Below are 23178 nucleotides of genomic sequence, written 5' to 3'. Positions count from 1 at the left end.
AATTACACAGTATAACATACTACTGATACCTATTTAGGTACCAATTTTTCGTTTTCTTTCATTCAAATTTAAATATTTGTTGCCTATATGCAACTTTTTATGTACAAACTGCAAGTTCAAATACTGATAATTAAATAAAGTGTGATTTGCTACAAAACCATATTTCTAGTTTAAGACTACGTGACATGATTGTATGATTTTATGTATGATTTTTTTTATATTTATTCATTTGAAAAAAGAAACAATAATTCAGATTACCATTCGGGATATTCATGAACACACAAAGTGTAACCAATCGGATGGTCTATGTTGCCATTGTATACATCACGTGACGATTTTACCTTTGGACTTTGACACTTCCTTTGGACACCCTAATGGAATGTAAACAGTATCTGTGTAGCGGACATCTGTTTGGAACAACACTGTATTTTATAATTGTCGCACACACACGCACACATACACATACAGACTGCTAACGTAAAATAATAAGTCTGTTTCACGAGGTTTAGTCCTGGGCGTTAGAGGTGACACGCGGATACATCGCTACCATACATATTATCCTTTGTCATTAAAATGACCTTGACATCAACTATATAAGTTACACCAAGGAGGTGTTCTTATTATAATAAAAGACCCAGAACGCTTGATCCATCGTGTCATGATTTCTCCCATCAATGAGTTTTCTGATCGTCGGAAATAGTGGAGAGTGAAAAATGCAATCACGGGAATGATATGATTTCTTACCTTTTGCGCACACGTCTGTCCGTTTCTGTTGTAGCGCCACCAGAGTAGAACTCGTGACTAAGCGTTGCTTGGTATCTAGTCACCATTACAGTCTAAACCTCTGATTATATTTTTACAGATGACAATGTAAATACGTTGAATGTATGTCTAACACACAGGAAAATAGTCACATGCATATAATCACGCACCCGCCAAAAAAAACTTACGCTTAAAATAGATAAAACACATTAAAACGTACTTTAAATACCAACAAGTCACATTTTCCTGTGATCCTATATATTTGTGTATGAAGAAAATCAAAATAGTTTTAATAATTCATAAACATTTAGGAAATGTCATTTCCACGACGTTCTGATATGTTAACCCTATTGTCGACTTCCATCTGCCATTGTTGTTACTATTGCAAACATGAATAATTTACACAGCAGTTAGATCACAAGATGCCTAGACAATCAAATGCCCAGCTAGCACTAAAAGTAAACAATAGATGGCCACGTTTCATTTGTGGATTATTTTTGTGACATGCCTATTTATAATATTAATCCTGTTCGGACGTACCATTTTTTGCAGGGGGTGTTTGATTCGATTACACTTTACCGTTTCAGTTGCGTCTTACTCTTGATTTAATTGCAAAGTAATTTGTATGCATTACATATCGCGGTATAATGTTACATTGCAGTACTAATTGAATGCACGGAGTAAAAAAATGAATACATTGCCATACTTGTGCATAAATAATGATGAGCCCCGACAAACCATATTATTTAAAAATAAACGGGTATGTATTGTGAACAATGCGCAGACATGTTGTTCTTCACAGCACTAGTATTATCTTCTTTATTTTTCCTAAATGACGTTACATGTGGTCGTATCCTTTTCATACCAGGTATGGGGTACAGTCATCACGCTATCATGCTGCAAATGGGGGACGTGCTAACTCGACATGGTCATTATGTCCGCTATTTGCTGTCATCCGCTCATCCATGCAGCATTGGACCAGAACATACATCACAGACTATCATGGTGAATGTCAGCATGACACGAAAATATTTTGAAGCAAACCTTCAAACCATGTTAACAACTGGGCTGTTGGACCCAATGAACATGTCAGCCTACCTGGCATACGGCCAGTTGCTAACCGATCTTTGTGACAGCATGTTAGAAGAACGCACTAGTTTTATGAAACACTTGGAGTCTGAACGTTTTGATTTAGTAATTTTGGAAGATGTCTCATTATGTGGTTCAATGATTGCAAAGATGCTAGACCTTCCATTCATTTACACTAGTTTGTCCAATACTATATTAGATGTTCAACGCTACGTGCTTTTCCAACTTTCATATATCCCTGTCATGGCTACAGGTATGACCATACCAATGAGTTTCATCGAGAGAGTTCACAATACTCTACTGGGCATTGTTGATTCTTTGATATATCGGTATATGTTTATATGGAATGTTCATGCACTGAATCTAAAACATGGAGTTATAGCAGACAACAATTATTATGAAATACAAGATGCCGAACTTATTTTATGGAACAAAGATTTTATCCTTGATTTTCCGCGTCCCTTTTCAACGAATGTTGTGCCATATGGTGCACTTACAGTCAAACCGGCGATGCCACTTGAGCAGGTAAGTAACAGGCGGCGCAGATTCGCGACGAGGAAGTATGTCATAACATATAAGTGAAAACCAATTATTGGCTATCACAGATTAAAATGATTTCTCTTTAAAAACAATAGTATTTAATCTTGCATTTTAAAGTTAAATATTTAGTTTATAAATGTCAGTATTAGCGAAAAATCACAAAATTGTTTTTCTTTCTCCATTTTGTAAATTAAAAATGGCCGTGATATATTATTATTTCGAAACACATGAATGCAATATGGAAACTAAAATATTATAGGTTATTGTCGTGCTCATATACATTCAAGGATTAGATATTGTTGGTTATGTGATCACTCTCTTATCAAAGACGATTATATAAACGTCATGTTTTAGCGAGTAAATATAACAATTTATTTACTTAGTTATTTATTATTAAGTAAACTCGAAATATCAAGGTAAACTGCAGACAAAGTCTTTTTTTGAAACACTTACCTTATGTATTACTAAATAGAAACGTTTATACTGTGAAATACTTTATTTTAGCTGGAATTAATTTTCGCTGAAAAGACCTTTTCGGTGTTTTGTATGGAATTTATTTTCACTGATTTTTGACGAGTTGAATGTAAAACATATGAAAAAAGATATATTCGTTGGATTTTATTTATGAATCATTCCTTTAGTGAACATAGTAAAAATTAATTTCAAGCAAAAATATATTAATAGTATTTTACATTAATAGTATTTTACAGTATTTGCTTAATTGTTTGATTTGGCATAGCGACGACGCAATGTCTTCTTCGAAACACTTATCTTATGTGGTTATTACGAGGATACCTCAAAGTGTCCACGAAGGCAGTACAGCGAGAGTATCGACCGACGCGCAGCGGATTATCAGCACGATTATTAGAGGACGCTTATGCGCGTAATCCTTTCATATTTGGAATTCGCATTTCCTTATATGGTATGATGAAAATACCCCGTAAAATACCGCAAAATACACGCTGTGACTTATGGCGTTAAAGTGACATATGTATAATAATATAAGGTTATTACGAAGATATCTCAAAGTATGCACGAAAACAGTGTGCAAGGGCAGTATCGACCGACGCAAACGACACACCATGAGAATGCCAAAATCTAAAAAGTTTAGAACAGAATCAGCAAACGTCTTTGCATGGAGTCCTGTCAAACCCTGGTGACAGCCATGTTTGTTTTTATTATTAGAGGACGCTTACGCGCGTAATCATTCCATATTTGGAATTCACATTTTCTAATATGGTAGGATGATACCCCGGCGCAATGTATTTTTACAAAATGCTTGATAGCTATACGTACCAATATTAACCCATGATATTTACAATTTGTATCATACGTTACGTCATATAATGTTCAGAAACAAGTTTTTCAGTGAACCTTCAGATGAAACATTGAGTGAGATTACATTACATTACAGCCATGTTTTGCTGCTACAAATATGGTTGTGACTTAATCCCACAGAACAACTATAGAAAACTATGTTTGCTGAAGGTCAATCATATTATACTACATGGGCGACGGATATAGATGATTATTTTGCTTATTGTGTTCATATTTCAGAAACTCGAATAATTTGCAATGAATTCAGAGAATGGAGTAGCTATCGTGGCAATGGGAACGTGGTACGCAAAATTAACAGGAGACTATTTGGGTAAACTACCTCATATATTATCTGGAGCACTTGCAAGGTTACCTTTGAAAGTAATATGGAGATTATCTGGACGTATTCCATCTAATATAGGGAACAATACCGAGGTAATGAAATGGTTACCTCAAAATGACTTACTGGGTAAGATAATTTTACATTTTTTTCACTTAATACGAAATTCTTCCAGAAATAACAGCACAGTAGTGTGGTACATATGTAAGGACACATACAATGTATTTAGATGGTCCTAAACATTTTCGTACCCGCCTTCATGTAGGAAAATACTAACATGGACAATAAAGTTTGAAGACGATTATCACAGTATTACTGCAGAGACGTCAAATCTAAAGCATTACATCATATCCAGGGCGAAGTTCGGCATTTCAGTTAAAAAGATGTCAAATTATCAGTGATATAACAATTTGCAAATTCTAATTATATAAAAGACACTACCAGTATTGTTCTCTGCATCTTATAATTGTTTGTTTTATTCATATAGGTCATTCAAAGACAGTGGTATTCATTAACCATGCAGGTACCAATGGTATATATGAAGCAATTTACCATGGCGTTCCCATGGTGAATATGCCATTGGGCGCTAACCACTTTGATAACGCTGCAAAAGTACAGAAAAAAGGCATGGGAAAGACAGTTTTTTATAGTGACATAACTGAGGAAAGTCTTTACCAAACAATCATGGAGATTGTTAATAATAACACGTGAGTATTTTACATATATCTGTATTTAAATGATCCATTTGTAACGGGAAATACATATGCTATTTTTCGATATTATTTATTTTGACGAGGATGACTACGTTTTACACCCATGTTATAGGACATCTCCTAAAATTATATGCCGTTTGATCGGAACCTAAATATTGAACAAGTTCACTGTGCCAAATAGCAGACTAATTATTTAAACAAAATGTATTATTCAAAACTGTGCAAAGACAAACCAATGAACGCATCAGAGACCGTTGCATACTGGGTAAACCATGTTCTCGACTAAGGCAGGAAGCATTTGAACAGCTATGCCAAAAATAAGTCATCCATACAGTACTACCTGATTGATGTAATCCTGCTTTTTGCAATTTTTCTGGTATAATTATACTAATTATTGTACGGAGTTGTAAGTTGATTTGTGGCCATGTATAAACAATATACATTTTTATTACACAAATGGTTAACACAAAGCTACGACATGAGCAACTCAAATGTTCTGAGCCATAAATAATGTTAAAATAACCTATTATTAAATGTAATTTTAATTGGACATATATGAATGATTGCTTTGTTTATCACTACTAATACTAAATTGCATTAAAATGAGTCTTACAGCACAATTATAGCTTAGTACATCTTCTTCCCTTAACCAGTTTATATAAAGTTTATAGAAATTTGTAATATTAAAACGTTGGTACCAAATACGAAACTTGACAAATACCTGGGGAATGTTCCTACAACATCAAGTGTGCTAAAATAAATCCTAGTGAAGATTCCTCACGAACAGAGTATTTGTTTGCCATCTAGGTTTATAGTAATTTTATTACATATTTTCTTCAAAACTGATTATTGTAGAGGATACAGGTTGGATAGGCCTGTATTACCAATAGAAGGAGAGAGATAGACACAAAACACCATATTGTAAAACTTTTAAGAACAAGTCCATTAAACTACAAAAATAGAAAAACCTTTTCCATAATTTAAAGGTCATAATGCTCCTCATGTCCCCATGACCTATTGTATGTATATGTATGTATGACTGCGTTAATACACGTAATCGTTGGGGGCATCCAGTTATGTATAATCTAGCAAACAATTCGAAACTGGAAAGTAATTATTACGATGTACTTTAGGACTCTTATCTTGTGTCGAGATATTTTTCAGGCACAACACTGAAGATTCCAAGTGGGTATTTACTCCTCCGTTATTTGAACTATATGACACTAAATCAGACGTGTCTGACTTCCAAAGCTAGTTGAAACACACGATTTTCTCATTTGGCAGTGTATAACAATGACCACATACCACCTGTTATGTGTAAAGCATTTATTCGAATATTTGAAGATTAGAATATATTTGTTATGGGTGGAACGCCCACCTGTGAATTCCCTTACATGTCACTGGTTTTATGTACCGTATGAACATGGCAGTGCGATGTGTATATAATTGCAAGGAGACTGATTGCCTTTAGTGTTGGTTGTCGACAATCACGATGTTTACAGCATAAAATATCATTTATATATTCCGTTATTTATATAAACTTGTATTTGCCATCAATAGCTGTTGTATGGGGATATCATGACCGTGGTTTGTTTGTTCAGCGAATGCACATATGGTATAACGACCATTACATGTGTATGTCATTTATTTCAAGTTGGAAGTAGATGTTCCTTTTTTGTGGTGAACGTGAGAGTGCAACTTATCCTTAACTTTTATGAAAGATACATTCTTCTCTAGGGTGTCAGACTCGGGAGCCAGGTTGTGAAGTGGTGTCTGGACGAATACTGTCAAACATGGTCTCAATATATGTTTTTCATGCTTTGTGCAATAACTCATTATTATTCAGACACTTATTCATTTTTTTTCTCCTCCAGAATTGTTACGTAACTAGACTCTCAATATCATGCTAATTACTATCCTTATTTTTTTCATTCAGTTATTCAACTACATGCTTCTGATGAAAGTACTTATAGTTAGGAAAGCTTTTACTATTTCCCGTATCATTCAAACCTGTGAAACATTTTTTTTTCAGAACTATTTAGAGGTTGTTTCATTATCTCCGACATAATTTCTTTAAAATATTCTATGGAGCACAACAAAAAACAAAATCTAATAAGTATAGTGGCGTGACATATGTATGTATGAGGCCACTTGAACGGTTTAAATTTAAGAAGTAGTAAATATGTAAAACACATTCATGTGTGTATACATAATCGCTCTTCCTGGGCTCACATTCAGTTTAAAAAGAACGGCCACTAAGGTTAACCCCATTTACCTCACCCTCGAGTGTTGACTCTTTTGCCACCTTTGTTTTGAATACTGTTTAAGTACACAGTTCCTCTACGTCTCTACTCGACAGTGCCATGGACCACACTACTACATCATATCATCCAACGTCCGCTTGATCTCCTCCTTGTATCTAAAATACAACATCGAGCCTGTTGTAGTTTCCTTGCACTCACATTATTCCATACCTGCCACCAGACCTGTAAATAACAAAAAATGACACACATGCTCGCACAATTATTGGTTTGAAACTAGATTTATTGTCTAATATATGTAATGTTTCTTGACAACAATGCCACATTCTACATTGATGTTCTTAGTAACATACAAATAAGATCAAATAAAATCGTGGTCCTCATTCTAATTTTGTATGTCACTCGCCACAATTATGGTGTGCGCATATTATAAGAACAATCACTACACATATTGAATTGACAACATTGTGTACTGCGTGCACGCATTGAGCAATACATACATGATTTATAGCTCATTTATTTGAAAATCAGATCATGATCCCTCTTTCCCAGTACCAAATTTGTGAACAAATATTGATCGTAAAATACCTCAAAAAATATGAGACTGTCGCAAAATTTTATACCATAAATGGTACGAGCATTAGATTTCAAACACCGCAGTAATATATTGTTATAATCTCCTTATCTTCTCATCTGGACCCCTGTGTGTGTTATGATCTTTGATTTGGTGTATCATTAGTCGATCTTGTAGGGCAGACCAGTCCTATATTTCGTTTTCTGTTCTTTAGTTCATTTTTCAGTAGGTTTCCACACCTTTTTATTATACTTGTATAGTTTCTGTTGTATCTGGTTGATTTTCCTGCACCATATCATGCAGCTTGTATTGCTAGTTTTAGTTCCACCGTGAGGTGATCCAATAATTCTTGTTGTTGAAATGACTTTCTAAGTGTATCCTAGATTTTTTTTCAAATTCACTTGTGTTGTGGCTTTATTGTTCGCAATCTGATATGCATAGGTCTTTACTCGGGTCGCCATTTTTCCTAATTGACTTTCGAAATGTATTTCCCACTCGTTGTTCATATATATATATATATCGTCTTTATTATTTGGTCAAACTTGTCCTGTAGTTGGACGCCTTTCTTTTCTACCGTGACATTTGCTTACACTGATTCTACTAGACAACTCGACCCAAAAAGATCCTACACCAGCTTATCGCAGATAATACAGCTTTATTCCTAAGTCAACCTACAGTAATGATACAGGTTGCTAAATGAAAGTGCAATGTCTTACATTTCTGTGAAAAATCTAGACATGCCGAAGTAACAGGCAAGCCACTGATAGATGTAATAGCTACTAGTTTTTTTAATTTCATGCAAAAGCTTTGTATAGTTTCGATTCCTTATATAGACATATGTTTGGCATTTAAATATATATAATATGCCCTTAAAATATATGTCCAATAATTTTGGTTATTAATCATATATGATTTTAAAACAATGTGTGAAAAAACATGCATATTGCGTATTGTCCCTATGGTAGCACTCGAATTCGTCTGGATATAAAGTTAACCTCCGCAATAAAGTGTTTTGGCCGCGGCCTCGGATAAGATTTTATGTCAGGAAGAGCTCTTTTTATCCTGTATAACAGGTTTTGGGATAAAGTTTTATCAGGTAATTTTGCCCAACTCAGTGAAATGAATTATTTGTTTCACTTAATCACTGGTCGGTGAACGGATATTATGGACCAAGCACACTTAATTATTTAAACGTCACATTGAAAATCAATCATACTTTAATGCGATGAAGGTCATATAATACCACTGATAGAAACAGATACTTGAGAACAGTGTTGACAGAGCATCATCATTTCGCCTTCAACTCAATGTAGTTGTTGTCCTGAACGTTTAGGCCAGTATCCATTTCTTCAGAAGGTTCTTGTTTTCTGTCAGAATACAATATTGATATAGAGACACATATTATGAGGTTGTATATTACGAAGACAGTACAGCGGGAGTATTGACCGACGCGCAGTTGTGTGATTCGAACTCAAATAATTCCCTTACTTTCCAAATATCTCTGCTTCCTGGATGTTGGAAGGTAGTCTCCTCCCTCGTGTTTCAGGTAGAATCAACACCAGACACGCTGATATGATCGATAAGCCACCAAACACTAGTTGTGGTAATGGATTCCAAACCTTTCGAAGTACTAGAAGTTGCGGAGCAAGAGCACTGACAAGAATGGACAATGACACTGAAGACATTACACCAATCGCCCTGAATCAGGATATAACAAAAGAAGATAAGAAATAGACTTTATGTTATAGTTAATATATTAAGGCAGTTCGATCCGAATTCAAATTGTTGCACTAATGCATTAACTTGCACAACTTTCCATTGTATATAATGGACATTGTTTCAAAGCTGTGTGCACAGCTTAATCAGGATTTGTGTCTGTCGTCTCTTTCACTTAGTAGGCAAACCCGGATTATCTTTTACCTTACTGTTGTTGGGAAAATCTCTCCACTGTATAACTGAGTGACTCCATATGCTGTGGTGGTTGCATACTTTCCAATCATGTACACAGCAACCATTACCCATAATGTGTTCCCACCTGGTGGATACAATTATAATTACAATCCAACATATTTCATAAAAACGTTTCAATTCGGTCCAGGATCTCAAAAACATGTAAAAATGACGTTGACAAAGTTACAGTTCTCGAACTAGAATGGGACAATTTGAAGAATGGGCGACGGACGATAGATGATTATATGAACAAAGCAAAACCAAAAAAAAAATGTGGTATATCTGCGTTGTAGGTATATATAACGTTAACTTACATTGAGGTATAAATGCACTTGACACGGTCCCTATAGCTGCTATCACTGTTGAAATGCATAGAGTGAGTTTTCTGCCAAGTCGTGTCTCCACATAATACATCGAAGTGGAATAGGCTAGAATCTCGACAGCGCCAGCTATGAGCGCATTGCTGTAATCATTACCACCTAGGTTTCTAACGTTGAATGTCAATCCGTAATACAGCAAGGTTATGGAAGATCTAAGTGCGATCGAATATATAAATAATAAATGTCACAACATAGATGATAATTGTTTGTAATCACACAGCACATCTGTCCTCACATTAATGATATGGCCTAACATCTATTTGATTGTTGTTTTCGAGATATGGTCGCATGTACTTGTTCCAATTATTGTTATTCAATCAAATCCAAATTCCATTGCTACTGCATCTATACTGCAGTTATTATTACCAACATACTTTTTCGACATCATTTTATGTTGACTAAAAATAACTATTCCACTCAGTATTAACCAAGAAATATGCTGTAAAACGATTTTCCCTCAACATTGATGTTTCCCACGGCCCAAGGTTAAGCATATCGGATTTTTTTCACAGGTAGCCACGATGTAAACACAAAAAAAGCAGAGATAGATGAAAAGCTAGTACTAATAAGCCAAATAGTAAGAACAATTTATAATGGTGGTGATTAGACGACATTGATATAATGTGTCGTCAAATCTTAAAGAAAACATTTGTTTTTATTAATAGATGAATATTATTTTAGAGAACAACTTACAAACAATAAAAGATTATCAGTGTTTTCTTCCTAGTATTCGGATAATAGAAAAGTCTGAAAAAAGTATCAGTTGTACCACTCTCTGGCGATGGATTCTGGAACAAAAATGATTTTCCTGTCCCTTATTATGTTCAGTTACGAGTTAAGCCAAAATGAATTAAAATGTGTGATCTCGCGTCACATCAAGTAGGCTTATAAACATGATATTAGTGCCATGCGAAAGATTTGAGATCTTTTTTGGTTTAAGTCGGTTGGTATTTATGTTACCTGTGCCTCATGGCGTTGATATTTTATTCTGGTTCGGTCTAGGAAATACGCACATGTCAACGACTTACCCCCAAATCACTGTCCTTGCTGTTCAAGCCTTCAAACATTCCAGTCTCGAAGATATTATCGGGAAGCACGACCTTGTTGACATTAGCCATTCGCTGCATGACTTTCTTAGCTTTCTTCACTTTGCCGACCGAGAATAACCAACGTGGTGATTCAGCGAGTATCCTTAACAATATTGAGACATCTAGTTATATGTTAGGTTGCAGATGGTGGTGTTATTATATTAGTATTGCCTTACAACGATGAGGATGAACATAGAGCCATGACACATAAAATTTGCTCTGTCACACGTACAAACAAAGTGTGCATATAGAACGGTAATTTAGAACCAGTACTTTGAAATACAATTTAAGCTGGAGATTTGAAATAAAATAAATTGGAAAAAACAATTTCGTGGACGTGATACTCACCACCAATAGGAGAGGTATACGATAGGATGGAGGTTGATAATGAGAACCAGAACTGACCAATCACGAACATAGTAAGCTATGATAGGTAATATACAATATCCCAAACTGTAAAATACCATAAACGCCATGGAGACAGTACCTCGTTTTGATGGGCCAACGGTTTCCGAAACTGAGAATAACAAAAGAGTGTTAGTGTTTACGTCATCACCTATACGAGTTGTGGTTGTATGTGTATGACTTGTACGATTGGTGATGTTATAAACACCGTTTATGTGCGAGAAATGTAGATATATCAACCAAATTAGTGTAACTGGGCCTGCTAGTAAGCGTTGTTCTGGTTAGAATTTGTATTGGGTAGCCGTTTATGCAACTACCAATTCATTAAACGTTAGTAGAGACGTGAACCCAGGTATTATGGAAACAACAGGAGGGATTGCTCTGACTACGGGGAAAACATGCCCCACCAATTAGCCTATCAGCGTTCGTATATGGTTGTTGTTAGCCAATGTTTTGTTTTCACTGCATTTTACTTGAACGCGATGTGTGAGGGCGTACTTCAATTAAGTCAGCTGTTAGACTCGTGCGTAAAGCTTTGTTTATTAACAAGTACCGATGACCTACGGATCTGGACAACTCGCGATTAGACACTTCAAAACTGCTTTTCTGAGAATAAAGAAGGAATGAATCATGACAATTCTGTCCATTTTGTAGGAGGTTTAGCTGGTGAAGATGTGCTTTTCTAGCCTGCATTATATTATATACATGTTGTTTTGGAGAAAAAAACAGCCTAACATTGATTTTGTGTTTATAACTCAAAATCGCTTGGCTGAATTTCAATGGCACCTTTTAGAAGGGAGTTACTCTTGATATGGACAAATCTATTACATTTGATATATATGTGCTACTGGCATCCATGGAAACGGCAATTTCGGAAATGATTTTTCATTTATATCACAAACATTTATTTATATTCTCATCACATTATTGCAGAAAAACAAAAATGTTTCCCTTATTTACAAGTATTTATTGCCAGAGAACTAACAAAGTTAACTAACTCACTGTACAGTACAGGCGGTTAGATTATTGCCAGATTAGGTTGTGGTCAAATTCTTTGAGTGGATAACCTCAAGACTCAATTTCGCCTTTTCAAAATAAAAGCTATAGGATAGACATATGAGTGAGAATATGTAAAGATATGATTTGCATAAATTACGAGATGATTAGTTATTTGCATATCTATTTTACTAATATTTGGAATTGAAACAAATTCGTTTTGTTTACAAATGAATGTGTCTCTAATAACCATTATCATATAAACATGTTTTAACCGCCTGGCATTGCTGCTGTCAGTTAAATATTTTAAGTGCCATAGGTTAAAGTATATACCAATGTTTAAAGCGCGTCGCGCTGCGCATGTGCGACATTTGTGTTGATAAACATTGATTTTCCCACAATCCTATGCGTTCTTCTAATGAAAATTACAAGTATGAGGTTTTACCTGGGCGCGACTTGCACTAATTATCGTCGGTGACTCCTTCCATATTTTCCAATCACCTAAAACATACCTAATTAAAGCTCGGTAACGTCTCAGTTTGTACTCGTTGATCTGCGCAACAGTCAAAGTCGCCATCTTTGTTTATATGAGACCCATATATCTCGCGCATGCGTGGCGCGACGACTACCACCCTTTAAGATGTAAGTGCTTAGTTTTTGCTGACGTGCATATTTGCATACGAAATCAGAACCAAAATAAATTTTGAAAATTTTATCGCTGTAATGATTTACATCACTGTCATATAAGAACCACCACATGCCCCAAAGGAGCGACATTCTCAAAGTATGTTCCTTGTACAACGATAACAAATATAATTCTGATATATGATTTTGTAGTCATGGAAATGCTTGGCAATGATTATTACAATACGACATATGCATATATGCGTATTACAATATAACGACAAGTATACATGTTTAAGTACAGATACCGTAATTACTAAACGTAAGCCATGGTTGTATCAGTGAAAGATGTTCATCAAAATAAATATAACAAGAGAAATATAACTTACCCAATAAAAGCGATTGGTAGTATATACCAAAATACGGTATACCAATCATGAAATTACATATCATAAACATTACCACGTTTCGTACTACAGCTTGCAGCGTGCCAAACACCACAAAAATAGTTATGTTTACCATTAAGGTTGGAAGTCGGCCAATCCTGCATAATTAAAGAAGTGGCCTGTATTCCCTTGTAATGTAAATAACATTTTTTGAGAGATACTGTGTACTAGTTGATTTGAAAGAATGAGAAGTCCACACTTTTCATTTTTTAAATCGTGCGAACGCAACTCATCGGCTATATACACAAACTCTGCTTGTCATATGTATGGAGAAATTACTAAGGGAGGTGGTCGTCGCGCCGCGCATTTGCGATTATGTGTTGATAAACATTGATTTTCCCACAATCCAATTCACGATTCTAATGAAAGTTACAAGTACGAGATTTGAGCCCGAACTAACTATCACCTATCACTTCTTCATATCTTCGAATCACCAAAGAAATTACATAGTTAAAGCTTGGTAACGCCTCAGTTTGTACGCGTTCGCCTACACAGCAGTCTAAGTCGCCATCGTTGTTTATATGAGACCCATATCTCGCGCATGCGTGGCGCGACGACCACCGCTCTTTAATTTATGTGTCAGTTTTTTAAAATCTTTTTCTGAAGTATGTGGCTTTTGAAATAATCACGCTTTTATTTCACATTACTTACTTGTCTGCCATGTAACCGATGATCACAGTACCCAGAAATGGACCCAATAAAAATAGAGATGTTGAAATAGGGCCCAAATAATACCAGTCACAAACGAAGCCAAACTGCAACGGGAAACGAGATTTCTATTATATGTCAATCAGTCATCATATTCGTCAAGTGATCTGTCAATTCTGCACATAGAAGTCACATACATGCATATAATATTGCAAGTATTTGATATTAATGAACCTAAACTATCAGCGTACTCCAATAAAGCACGTCATTGTACTGTATGGTTTTATGGATGATCCGACCTTCAAATGTTTTAAAGAAATTTTGGTTTCAACAAAATCACAGAGAAGGAATATACAATATAGAAACAATTCACACAAAATTGCACTGCGCACATTATTAGGCCAGACTTTTTGTTATTCCTTGTTTCTCGAGTTTTTATAAGGCAATTTTTTTGAGGAGTGCGGGAACAAAATAAAATAATTCTTTTTTCCATTAGATTTGTGTGATTCTCGAAAAATTGTAAGTGAGATCATTGATCGGAGAGAAGAAATGAAATAAAATATTATTCCATGTATAACCTTGTTTCTCATCTGTGCGAAACTTTGTTACTTTGATCATGTTACTCCCACGAAAATGCAACTTAGGTTTGTTATGCGGCGGGCGGAAAAAAATTAAGATAAAAATTAGTATTTTTTAACAATTTTTTGCACTTACAAGTCGGCGGGCGCGAGAAATTACGCTGAAATAAAATTTTATTTTTATTTTATTTTCGGCTCCTGTTCATTTGGCGGGTTCGCGAATCAAAAGATAATAAAAGTCTGGCCTTAAATAGAAGAAAATAGATTCTTACCTCTTGTATCACCGTGGATGAATACTGGGTTGTATCAAATTCCATTCCGCTGTCACATGTCCGTGTCTCTAGCGTTTGGTTATCATAGACATCAATCAAATCAACGACGTCACTCGTGTTGATATCATATCTAAGACAACTGCTGAATCTCCATGTGGTGTCACAGACATCGCTAACAGGCTCTTTTGGAATTGTAATTGTTTTCACAAACAAGTCACAATCTGTTGTAGCATTAATGTATTCACATTGCTCGATAAGATCATCGTATTCAGGAATTCTGCACCAATGGTCAGTTTCCGCCAATATAAAAACAAACGAAGCTACCTTCATGCCAATTGGAACGACAGTCAGACTGAGTAAGAAAAACGTGCGTTTCTGAAATGCACCAAACTCACCCAAGTGGTATTTCAATAGGTCATCATAGTGCTGCATATTTAGTTTTCTTTCTATGAAGACAGAAATGTCTCATCCTGTCAGAGCGAAAATATTTCGGAGAATAACCTATATATAACAGATGAGATAGATCGTATTATTTAGCAATCAACTCTAACAAGTTGGTTTATCTAATTCACGAAATGTTTATTATTTGGCTGTTATGCGCAGCAGTACGCCGTCGCATCGGCCACTGCTGCGCGTCGGTTAAAACCTCCCGCTGTACTGTCTTCGTGCATACTTTTCGGTATCCTCGTAATATGAGACAATATTGGATTATGCGTTACAGTAACGTAAATTGAGAAGATTATTTAGACATTGCTATTTTGAACAGTGGAATGGAATGAAGCGCCGTAGTCGTCACAACGAGACCTGCTCACTATGGGTCTCAGGTGTACTATATTTGTGTTAATATATTTCCAGTTGTCCTGGACAGATGTTTGCGTAAAAATAACACATAATGCCACTGAAAAAAATCAGCAGAATTAAAATTGGCCTGTTAGTAGTTGTGAATCGGGATAATGTGATAAAATGGAATGAATATGCTACTAGTATATTCAATTATTTATCATGACCAATCGATTTCCGCGGATCTAAAATTTTAATTGCATTTAGAATATTGTTTGGCTCTTTGAATGTGTTTTTTTCATATATATTTGCTGAACACGAGTTAGTTAATGACTCTAACGAATGCGAAATGCAATAAATTACTACGTGTTTATTCACTGAACACAGTCTTTGGGTTGAACGTGGTATATATCATCTAAAACTAACGTTGTTAATAATACACACTGATACTCTCCAGAGGTGAGACGAATAGATCGCTACCACACTGCTCAGTTTACTGGTTTAGTTGAGCAGATACACGACTTTGTTATTCACCAATTAGGGCAAATCTTGTGTTAACAAACGCAATGTACATGTCGTTACATTATCTTTGCATGATTTCATCCAATATAAACATAATTTACATTCTTCGGAATGACTATTTTGGAATTAAAGTACATTTAGTTTTTAATTTCACAGTATACCATACTACTGATACCTACTTAGGTACCAATTTTTCGTTTTCTTTCATTCAAATTTAAATATTTGTTGCCTAGGTAAATGTTTCCGATATGTAACTTTTTATGTACAAACTGCAAGTTCAAATACTGATAATTAAATAAAGTGTGATTTGCTACAAAACCATATTTCTAGTTTAAGACTACGTGACATGATTGTATGATATGATTGTATGATTTTATGTATGATTTTTTTTTATATTTATTCATTTGAAAAAAGAAACAATAATTCAGATTACCATTCGGGATATTCATGAACACACAAAGTGTAACCAATCGGATGGTCTATGTTGCCATTGTATACATCACGTGACGATTTTACCTTTGGACTTTGACACTTCCTTTGGACACCCTAATGGAATGTAAACAGTATCTATGTAGCGGACATCTGTTTGGAACAACACTGTATTTTATAATTGTCGCACACATACGCACACATACACATACAGACTGCTAACGTAAAATAATAAGTCTGTTTCACGAGGTTTAGTCCTGGGCGTTAGAGGTGACACGCGGATACATCGCTACCATACATATTATCCTTTGTCATTAAAATGACCTTGACATCAACTATATAAGTTACACCAAGGAGGTGTTGTTATTATAATAAAAGACCCAGAACGCTTGATCCATCGTGTCATGATTTCTCCCATCAATGAGTTTTCTGATCGTCGGAAATAGTGGAGAGTGAAAAATGCAATCACGGGAATGATATGATTTCTTACCTTTTGCGCACACGTCTGTCCGTTTCTGTTGTAGCGCCACCAGAGTAGAACTCGTGACTAAGCGTTGCTTGGTATCTAGTCACCATTACAGTCTAAACCTCTGATTATATTTTTACAGATGACAATGTAAATACGTTGAATGTATGTCTAACACACAGGAAAATAGTCACATGCATATAATCACGCACCCGCCAAAAAAAACTTACGCTTAAAATAGATAAAACACATTAAAACGTACTTTAAATACCAACAAGTCACATTTTCCTGTGATCCTATATATTTGTGTATGAAGAAAATCAAAATAGTTTTAATAATTCATAAACATTTAGGAAATGTCATTTCCACGACGTTCTGATATGTTAACCCTATTGTCGACTTCCATCTGCCATTGTTGTTACTATTGCAAACATGAATAATTCACACAGCAGTTAGATCACAAGATGCCTAGACAATCAAATGCCCAGCTAGCACTAAAAGTAAACAATAGATGGCCACGTTTCATTTGTGGACTATTTTTGTGACATGCCTATTTATAATATTAATCCTGTTCGGACGTACCATTTTTTGCAGGGGGTGTTTGATTCGATTACACTTTACCGTTTCAGTTGCGTCTTACTCTTGATTTAATTGCAAAGTAATTTGTATGCATTACATATCGCGGTATAATGTTACATTGCAGTACTAATTGAATGCACGGAGTCAAAAAATGAATACATTGCCATACTTGTGCATAAATAATGATGAGCCGCGACAAACCATATTATTTAAAAATAAACGGGTATGTATTGTGAACAATGCGCAGACATGTTGTTCTTCACAGCACTAGTATTATCTTCTTTATTTTTCCTAAATGACGTTACATGTGGTCGTATCCTTTTCATACCAGGTATGGGGTACAGTCATCACGCTATCATGCTGCAAATGGGGGACGTGCTAACTCGACATGGTCATTATGTCCGCTATTTGCTGTCATCCGCTCATCCATGCAGCATTGGACCAGAACATACATCACAGACTATCATGGTGAATGTCAGCATGACACGAAAATATTTTGAAGCAAACCTCCAAACCATGTTAACAACTGGGCTGTTGGACCCAATGAACATGTCAGCCTACCTGGCATACGGCCAGTTGCTAACCGATCTTTGTGACAGCATGTTAGAAGAACGCACTAGTTTTATGAAACACTTGGAGTCTGAACGTTTTGATTTAGTAATTTTGGAAGATGTCTCATTATGTGGTTCAATGATTGCAAAGATGCTAGACCTTCCATTCATTTACACTAGTTTGTCCAATACTATATTAGATGTTCAACGCTACGTGCTTTTCCAACTTTCATATATCCCTGTCATGGCTACAGGTATGACCATACCAATGAGTTTCATCGAGAGAGTTCACAATACTCTACTGGGCATTGTTGATTCTTTGATATATCGGTATATGTTTATATGGAATGTTCATGCACTGAATCTAAAACATGGAGTTATAGCAGACAACAATTATTATGAAATACAAGATGCCGAACTTATTTTATGGAACAAAGATTTTATCCTTGATTTTCCGCGTCCCTTTTCAACGAATGTTGTGCCATATGGTGCACTTACAGTCAAACCGGCGATGCCACTTGAGCAGGTAAGTAACAGGCGGCGCAGATTCGCGACGAGGAAGTATGTCATAACATATAAGTGAAAACCAATTATTGGCTATCACAGATTAAAATGATTTCTCTTTAAAAACAATAGTATTTAATCTTGCATTTTAAAGTTAAATATTTAGTTTATAAATGTCAGTATTAGCGAAAAATCACAAAATTGTTTTTCTTTCTCCATTTTGTAAATTAAAAATGGCCGTGATATATTATTATTTCGAAACACATGAATGCAATATGGAAACTAAAATATTATAGGTTATTGTCGTGCTCATATACATTCAAGGATTAGATATTGTTGGTTATGTGATCACTCTCTTATCAAAGACGATTATATAAACGTCATGTTTTAGCGAGTAAATATAACAATTTATTTACTTAGTTATTTATTATTAGGTAAACTCGAAATATCAAGGTAAACTGCAGACAAAGTCTTTTTTTGAAACACTTACCTTATGTATTACTAAATAGAAACGTTTATACTGTAAAATACTTTATTTTAGCTGGAATTAATTTTCGCTGAAAAGACCTTTTCGGTGTTTTGTATGGAATTTATTTTCACTGATTTTTGACGAGTTGAATGTAAAACATATGAAAAAAGATATATTCGCTGGATTTTGTTTATGAATCATTCCTTTAGTGAACATAGTAAAAATTAATTTCAAGCAAAAATATATTAATAGTATTTTACATTAATAGTATTTTACAGTATTTGCTTAATTGTTTGATTTGGCATAGCGACGACGCAATGTCTTCTTCGAAACACTTATCTTATGTGGTTATTACGAGGATACCTCAAAGTGTCCACGAAGGCAGTACAGCGAGAGTATCGACCGACGCGCAGCGGATTATCAGCACGATTATTAGAAGACGCTTATGCGCGTAATCCTTTCATATTTGGAATTCGCATTTCCTTATATGGTATGATGAAAATACCCCGTAAAATACCTCAAAATACACGCTGTGACTTATGGCGTTAATGTGACATATGTATAATAATATAAGGTTATTACGAAGATACCTCAAAGTATGCACGAAAACAGTGTGCAAGGGCAGTATCGACCGACGCAAACGACACACCATGAGAATGCCAAAATCTAAAAAGTTTAGAACAGAACCAGCAAACGTCTTTGCATGGAGTCCTGTCAAACCCTGATGACAGCCATGTTTGTTTTTATTATTAGAGGACGCTTACGCGCGTAATCATTCCATATTTGGAATTCACATTTTCTAATATGGTAGGATGATACCCCGGCGCAGTGTATTTTTACAAAATGCTTGATAGCTATACGTACCAATATTAACCCATGATATTTACAATTTGTATCACACGTTACGTCATATAATGTTCAGAAACAAGTTTTTCAGTGAACCTTCAGATGAAACATTGAGTGAGATTACATTACATTACAGCCATGTTTTGCTGCTACAAATATGGTTGTGACTTAATCCCACAGAACAACTATAGAAAACTATGTTTGCTGAAGGTCAATCATATTATAATACATGGGCGATGGATATAGATGATTATTTTGCTTATTGTGTTTATATTTTAGGAACTCGAACAATTTGTAATGAATTCAGAGAATGGAGTAGCTATCGTGGCAATGGGAACCTGGTACGCAAAATTAACAGGAGACTATTTGGGTAAACTACCTCATATATTATCTGGAGCACTTGCAAGGTTACCTTTGAAAGTAATATGGAGATTACCTGGACGTATCCCATCTAATATAGGGAACAATACCGAGGTAATGAAATGGTTACCCCAAAATGACTTACTGGGTAAGATAATTTTACAATTTTTTCACTTAATACGAAATTCTTCCAGAAATAACAGCACAGTAGTGTGGTACATATGTAAGGACACATACAATGTATTTAGATAGTCCCAAACATTTTCGTACCCGCCTTCATGTAGGAAAATACTAACATGGACAATAATGTTTGAAGACGATTATCACAGTATTACTCCATAGACGTCATACCTAAAGCATTACATCATATCCAGGGCGAAGTTCGGCATTTCAGTTAAAAAGATGTCAAATTATCAGTGATATAACAATTTGCAAATTCTAATTATATAAAAGACACTACCAGTATTGTTCTCTGCATCTTATAATTGTTTGTTTTATTCATATAGGTCATTCAAAGACAGTGGTATTCATAAACCATGCAGGTACCAATGGTATATATGAAGCAATTTACCATGGCGTTCCCATGGTGAATATACCATTAGGCGCTGATCACTTTGATAACGCTGCCAAAGTACAGAATAAAGGCATGGGAAAGACAGTTTTTTACAGTGACATAACTGAGGAAAGTCTTTACCAAACAATCATGGAGGTTGTTAATAATAACACGTGAGTATTTTACATATATCTGTATTTAAATTATCACTTTTAACGGGAAATCCATATGCCATTTTTTGATATTATTTATTTTGACGAGGATGGCTACGTTTTACACCCATGTTATAGGACAACTCCTAAAATTATATGCCTTTCGATCGGAACCTAAATATTGAATAAGTTCACTGTGCCAAGTAGCAGTATAATTATTGAAAGAATGGAAGATAATAACATATTTTACCTTTTATATTTTCAGGTACAAATTAAATACGATGTATTTTTCAAAACTGTACAAAGACAAGCCAATGAACGCGTCAGAGACCGTTGCTTACTGGGTAAACTATGTTTTCAAGTATGGTGGGAAGCATTTGAACAGCAATGCCAAAGATATGTCATTCATACAATACTACCTGATTGATATAATACTGCTCCTTTCAGTCTTATCTGGTATAATTCTACTAATTATTGTACAGAGTTGTAAGTTGATTTGTGGCCATGTATAAGTAATATCCATATCCATACATAATGTTCAAATGACCTATTATTATAGCATTATAAATATCGGTGGATTGTCATTACGGCAGATTATTAGCGATAATGTATCCCATTATTTAGCAATATGAATAATAATAATTTATTCCCTCCGCTTCCTCCGATAGAGGTATGAGAGAACTAAATAATATACATTACATAATACAAACGAAAAAAGCATGTACATGGAAGCGTCACACGAAATAAATTAATAAATTAGAAGAAATGCATAATAAGGCACCGGTTCAAAATTACAAAAAGCAAGTAAATAAATAAAAGTACATGGCACTGAATCGGTGGTCAGAATTGACCTGGCTAAATTAAAAACCGATTCATTATATCTTTTCAGAATCTAGAAAGATTTAACAGCTCCGATTCATTAGATATATTCAATAGCTGATGCATTTTTAAAGTGTTAGGTCTAATTCTATTATATAATTTCAGAAATCTTTCCCGTTCTTTACTCAAGGCCAGACACTCAAAGATATAGTGAAATTCGTCACCAAGGTGGTTACCTTGGCATAAGGTACAAGTTCTATCATGAACGGCCTTATTTTGATAGCGACCTGTGAGAATGGGCAAATTGTGGTTCCCACATCTAAATTTACATAATTGAATACGATGTGCAGGATTGAGTATCAAAATGTAATCTGACACAGATAATGACTTTTTTGTCTAGCAGATCAGCATTCCAGTTTTGTGAATACATGTCCGATAATCTAAGTGTTATCGCTTGCTTAAGCCACGTTATATTTACATTTGACCCAATCAGCCAAAGAGTTGACATACCAGCCGTATCCAGAACAACTTTAATTTTTAACATCCAGGCTGATTTGTATATATCTCTGTCATGTAACACTTTTAATAAATTGTCGATTCTATGTGATAATTTTCAAGATTTACTTTGTATAATAGTACTCCTAAAATTTCCACCAACTTACGAAGATGGCATACCCCAAGTTCACCGTATACTATACAATTTGGGAAAGATCTGCATGACCCCATATTTCACATCCATACAATAACACCGGCATGACTAACTGATGAAATAACTCTAGTTGTATGTCGATGGGTAGACATAATGTTTTTACTGTCATCAGTAAGCTAAACATGGCACGTCTGGCCTGGTTTGTCTGTTTACATATTGCTTTCGTGAATTTGTTATTATAATTGAATGTTATGCCAAGATAATTATAATCAAATGTTACTTCAGTGGTTTCATTGCCAAAATTTCCCACGCGAGAAAATAACAACCTTTGTTTTATTAGCATTTACAGTTAAATGCCATTCATTGCAGTGTAAGTATGAACAGCATTTAGTGCAGATTGCAATTCTGTCTCTGATTTAGACAGTACAATGGTACCATCAGCATATAATAAAGTGAATAACTTAAGAAATACTTCTATATCCCCATTACTTAAATATGTTTTAATCTCGCTAGCAT

At 35.0% G+C, this 23178-nt stretch overlaps 3 protein-coding genes across 3 annotated transcripts; 2 read left to right on the top strand and 1 right to left on the bottom strand.

Moving 5' to 3' along the window:
• The first annotated feature begins 1656 nt into the window (after positions 1–1656).
• LOC146736565 (UDP-glucuronosyltransferase 2C1-like) lies at positions 1657–3960 on the top strand. The gene is made up of 2 exons (XM_085505307.1): positions 1657–2376; positions 3949–3960. The coding sequence occupies exons 1-2, from the start codon at positions 1657–1659 to the stop codon at positions 3958–3960; spliced, it is 732 nt and encodes a 243-aa protein (XP_085361433.1).
• Positions 3961–8884: 4924 nt separating this feature from the next.
• LOC102803196 (organic cation transporter protein-like) lies at positions 8885–15415 on the bottom strand. The gene is made up of 9 exons (XM_085505306.1): positions 14984–15415; positions 11893–12025; positions 11363–11531; positions 10955–11117; positions 10620–10714; positions 9861–10078; positions 9517–9631; positions 9085–9294; positions 8885–8963 (listed from the first exon to the last, which is right to left on the bottom strand). Exons 1-9 carry the CDS (start codon positions 15413–15415, stop codon positions 8885–8887), a joined length of 1614 nt encoding a protein of 537 aa, XP_085361432.1.
• Positions 15416–18116: 2701 nt separating this feature from the next.
• On the top strand, positions 18117–22259 carry LOC146736564 (UDP-glucuronosyltransferase 2C1-like). The gene is made up of 5 exons (XM_085505305.1): positions 18117–18836; positions 20409–20637; positions 20996–21215; positions 21460–21538; positions 22179–22259. The coding sequence occupies exons 1-5, from the start codon at positions 18117–18119 to the stop codon at positions 22257–22259; spliced, it is 1329 nt and encodes a 442-aa protein (XP_085361431.1).
• Positions 22260–23178: the final 919 nt, after the last annotated feature.

The sequence above is a fragment of the Saccoglossus kowalevskii genome, chromosome 11 (assembly GCF_978046115.1).
Source record: "Saccoglossus kowalevskii chromosome 11, keSacKowa6.1, whole genome shotgun sequence".
NCBI classification, from domain to species: domain Eukaryota; kingdom Metazoa; phylum Hemichordata; class Enteropneusta; family Harrimaniidae; genus Saccoglossus; species Saccoglossus kowalevskii.
The sequence above is the reverse complement of the archived record's forward strand: the minus strand, read 5'-3'. Positions and strand labels throughout refer to the sequence as shown.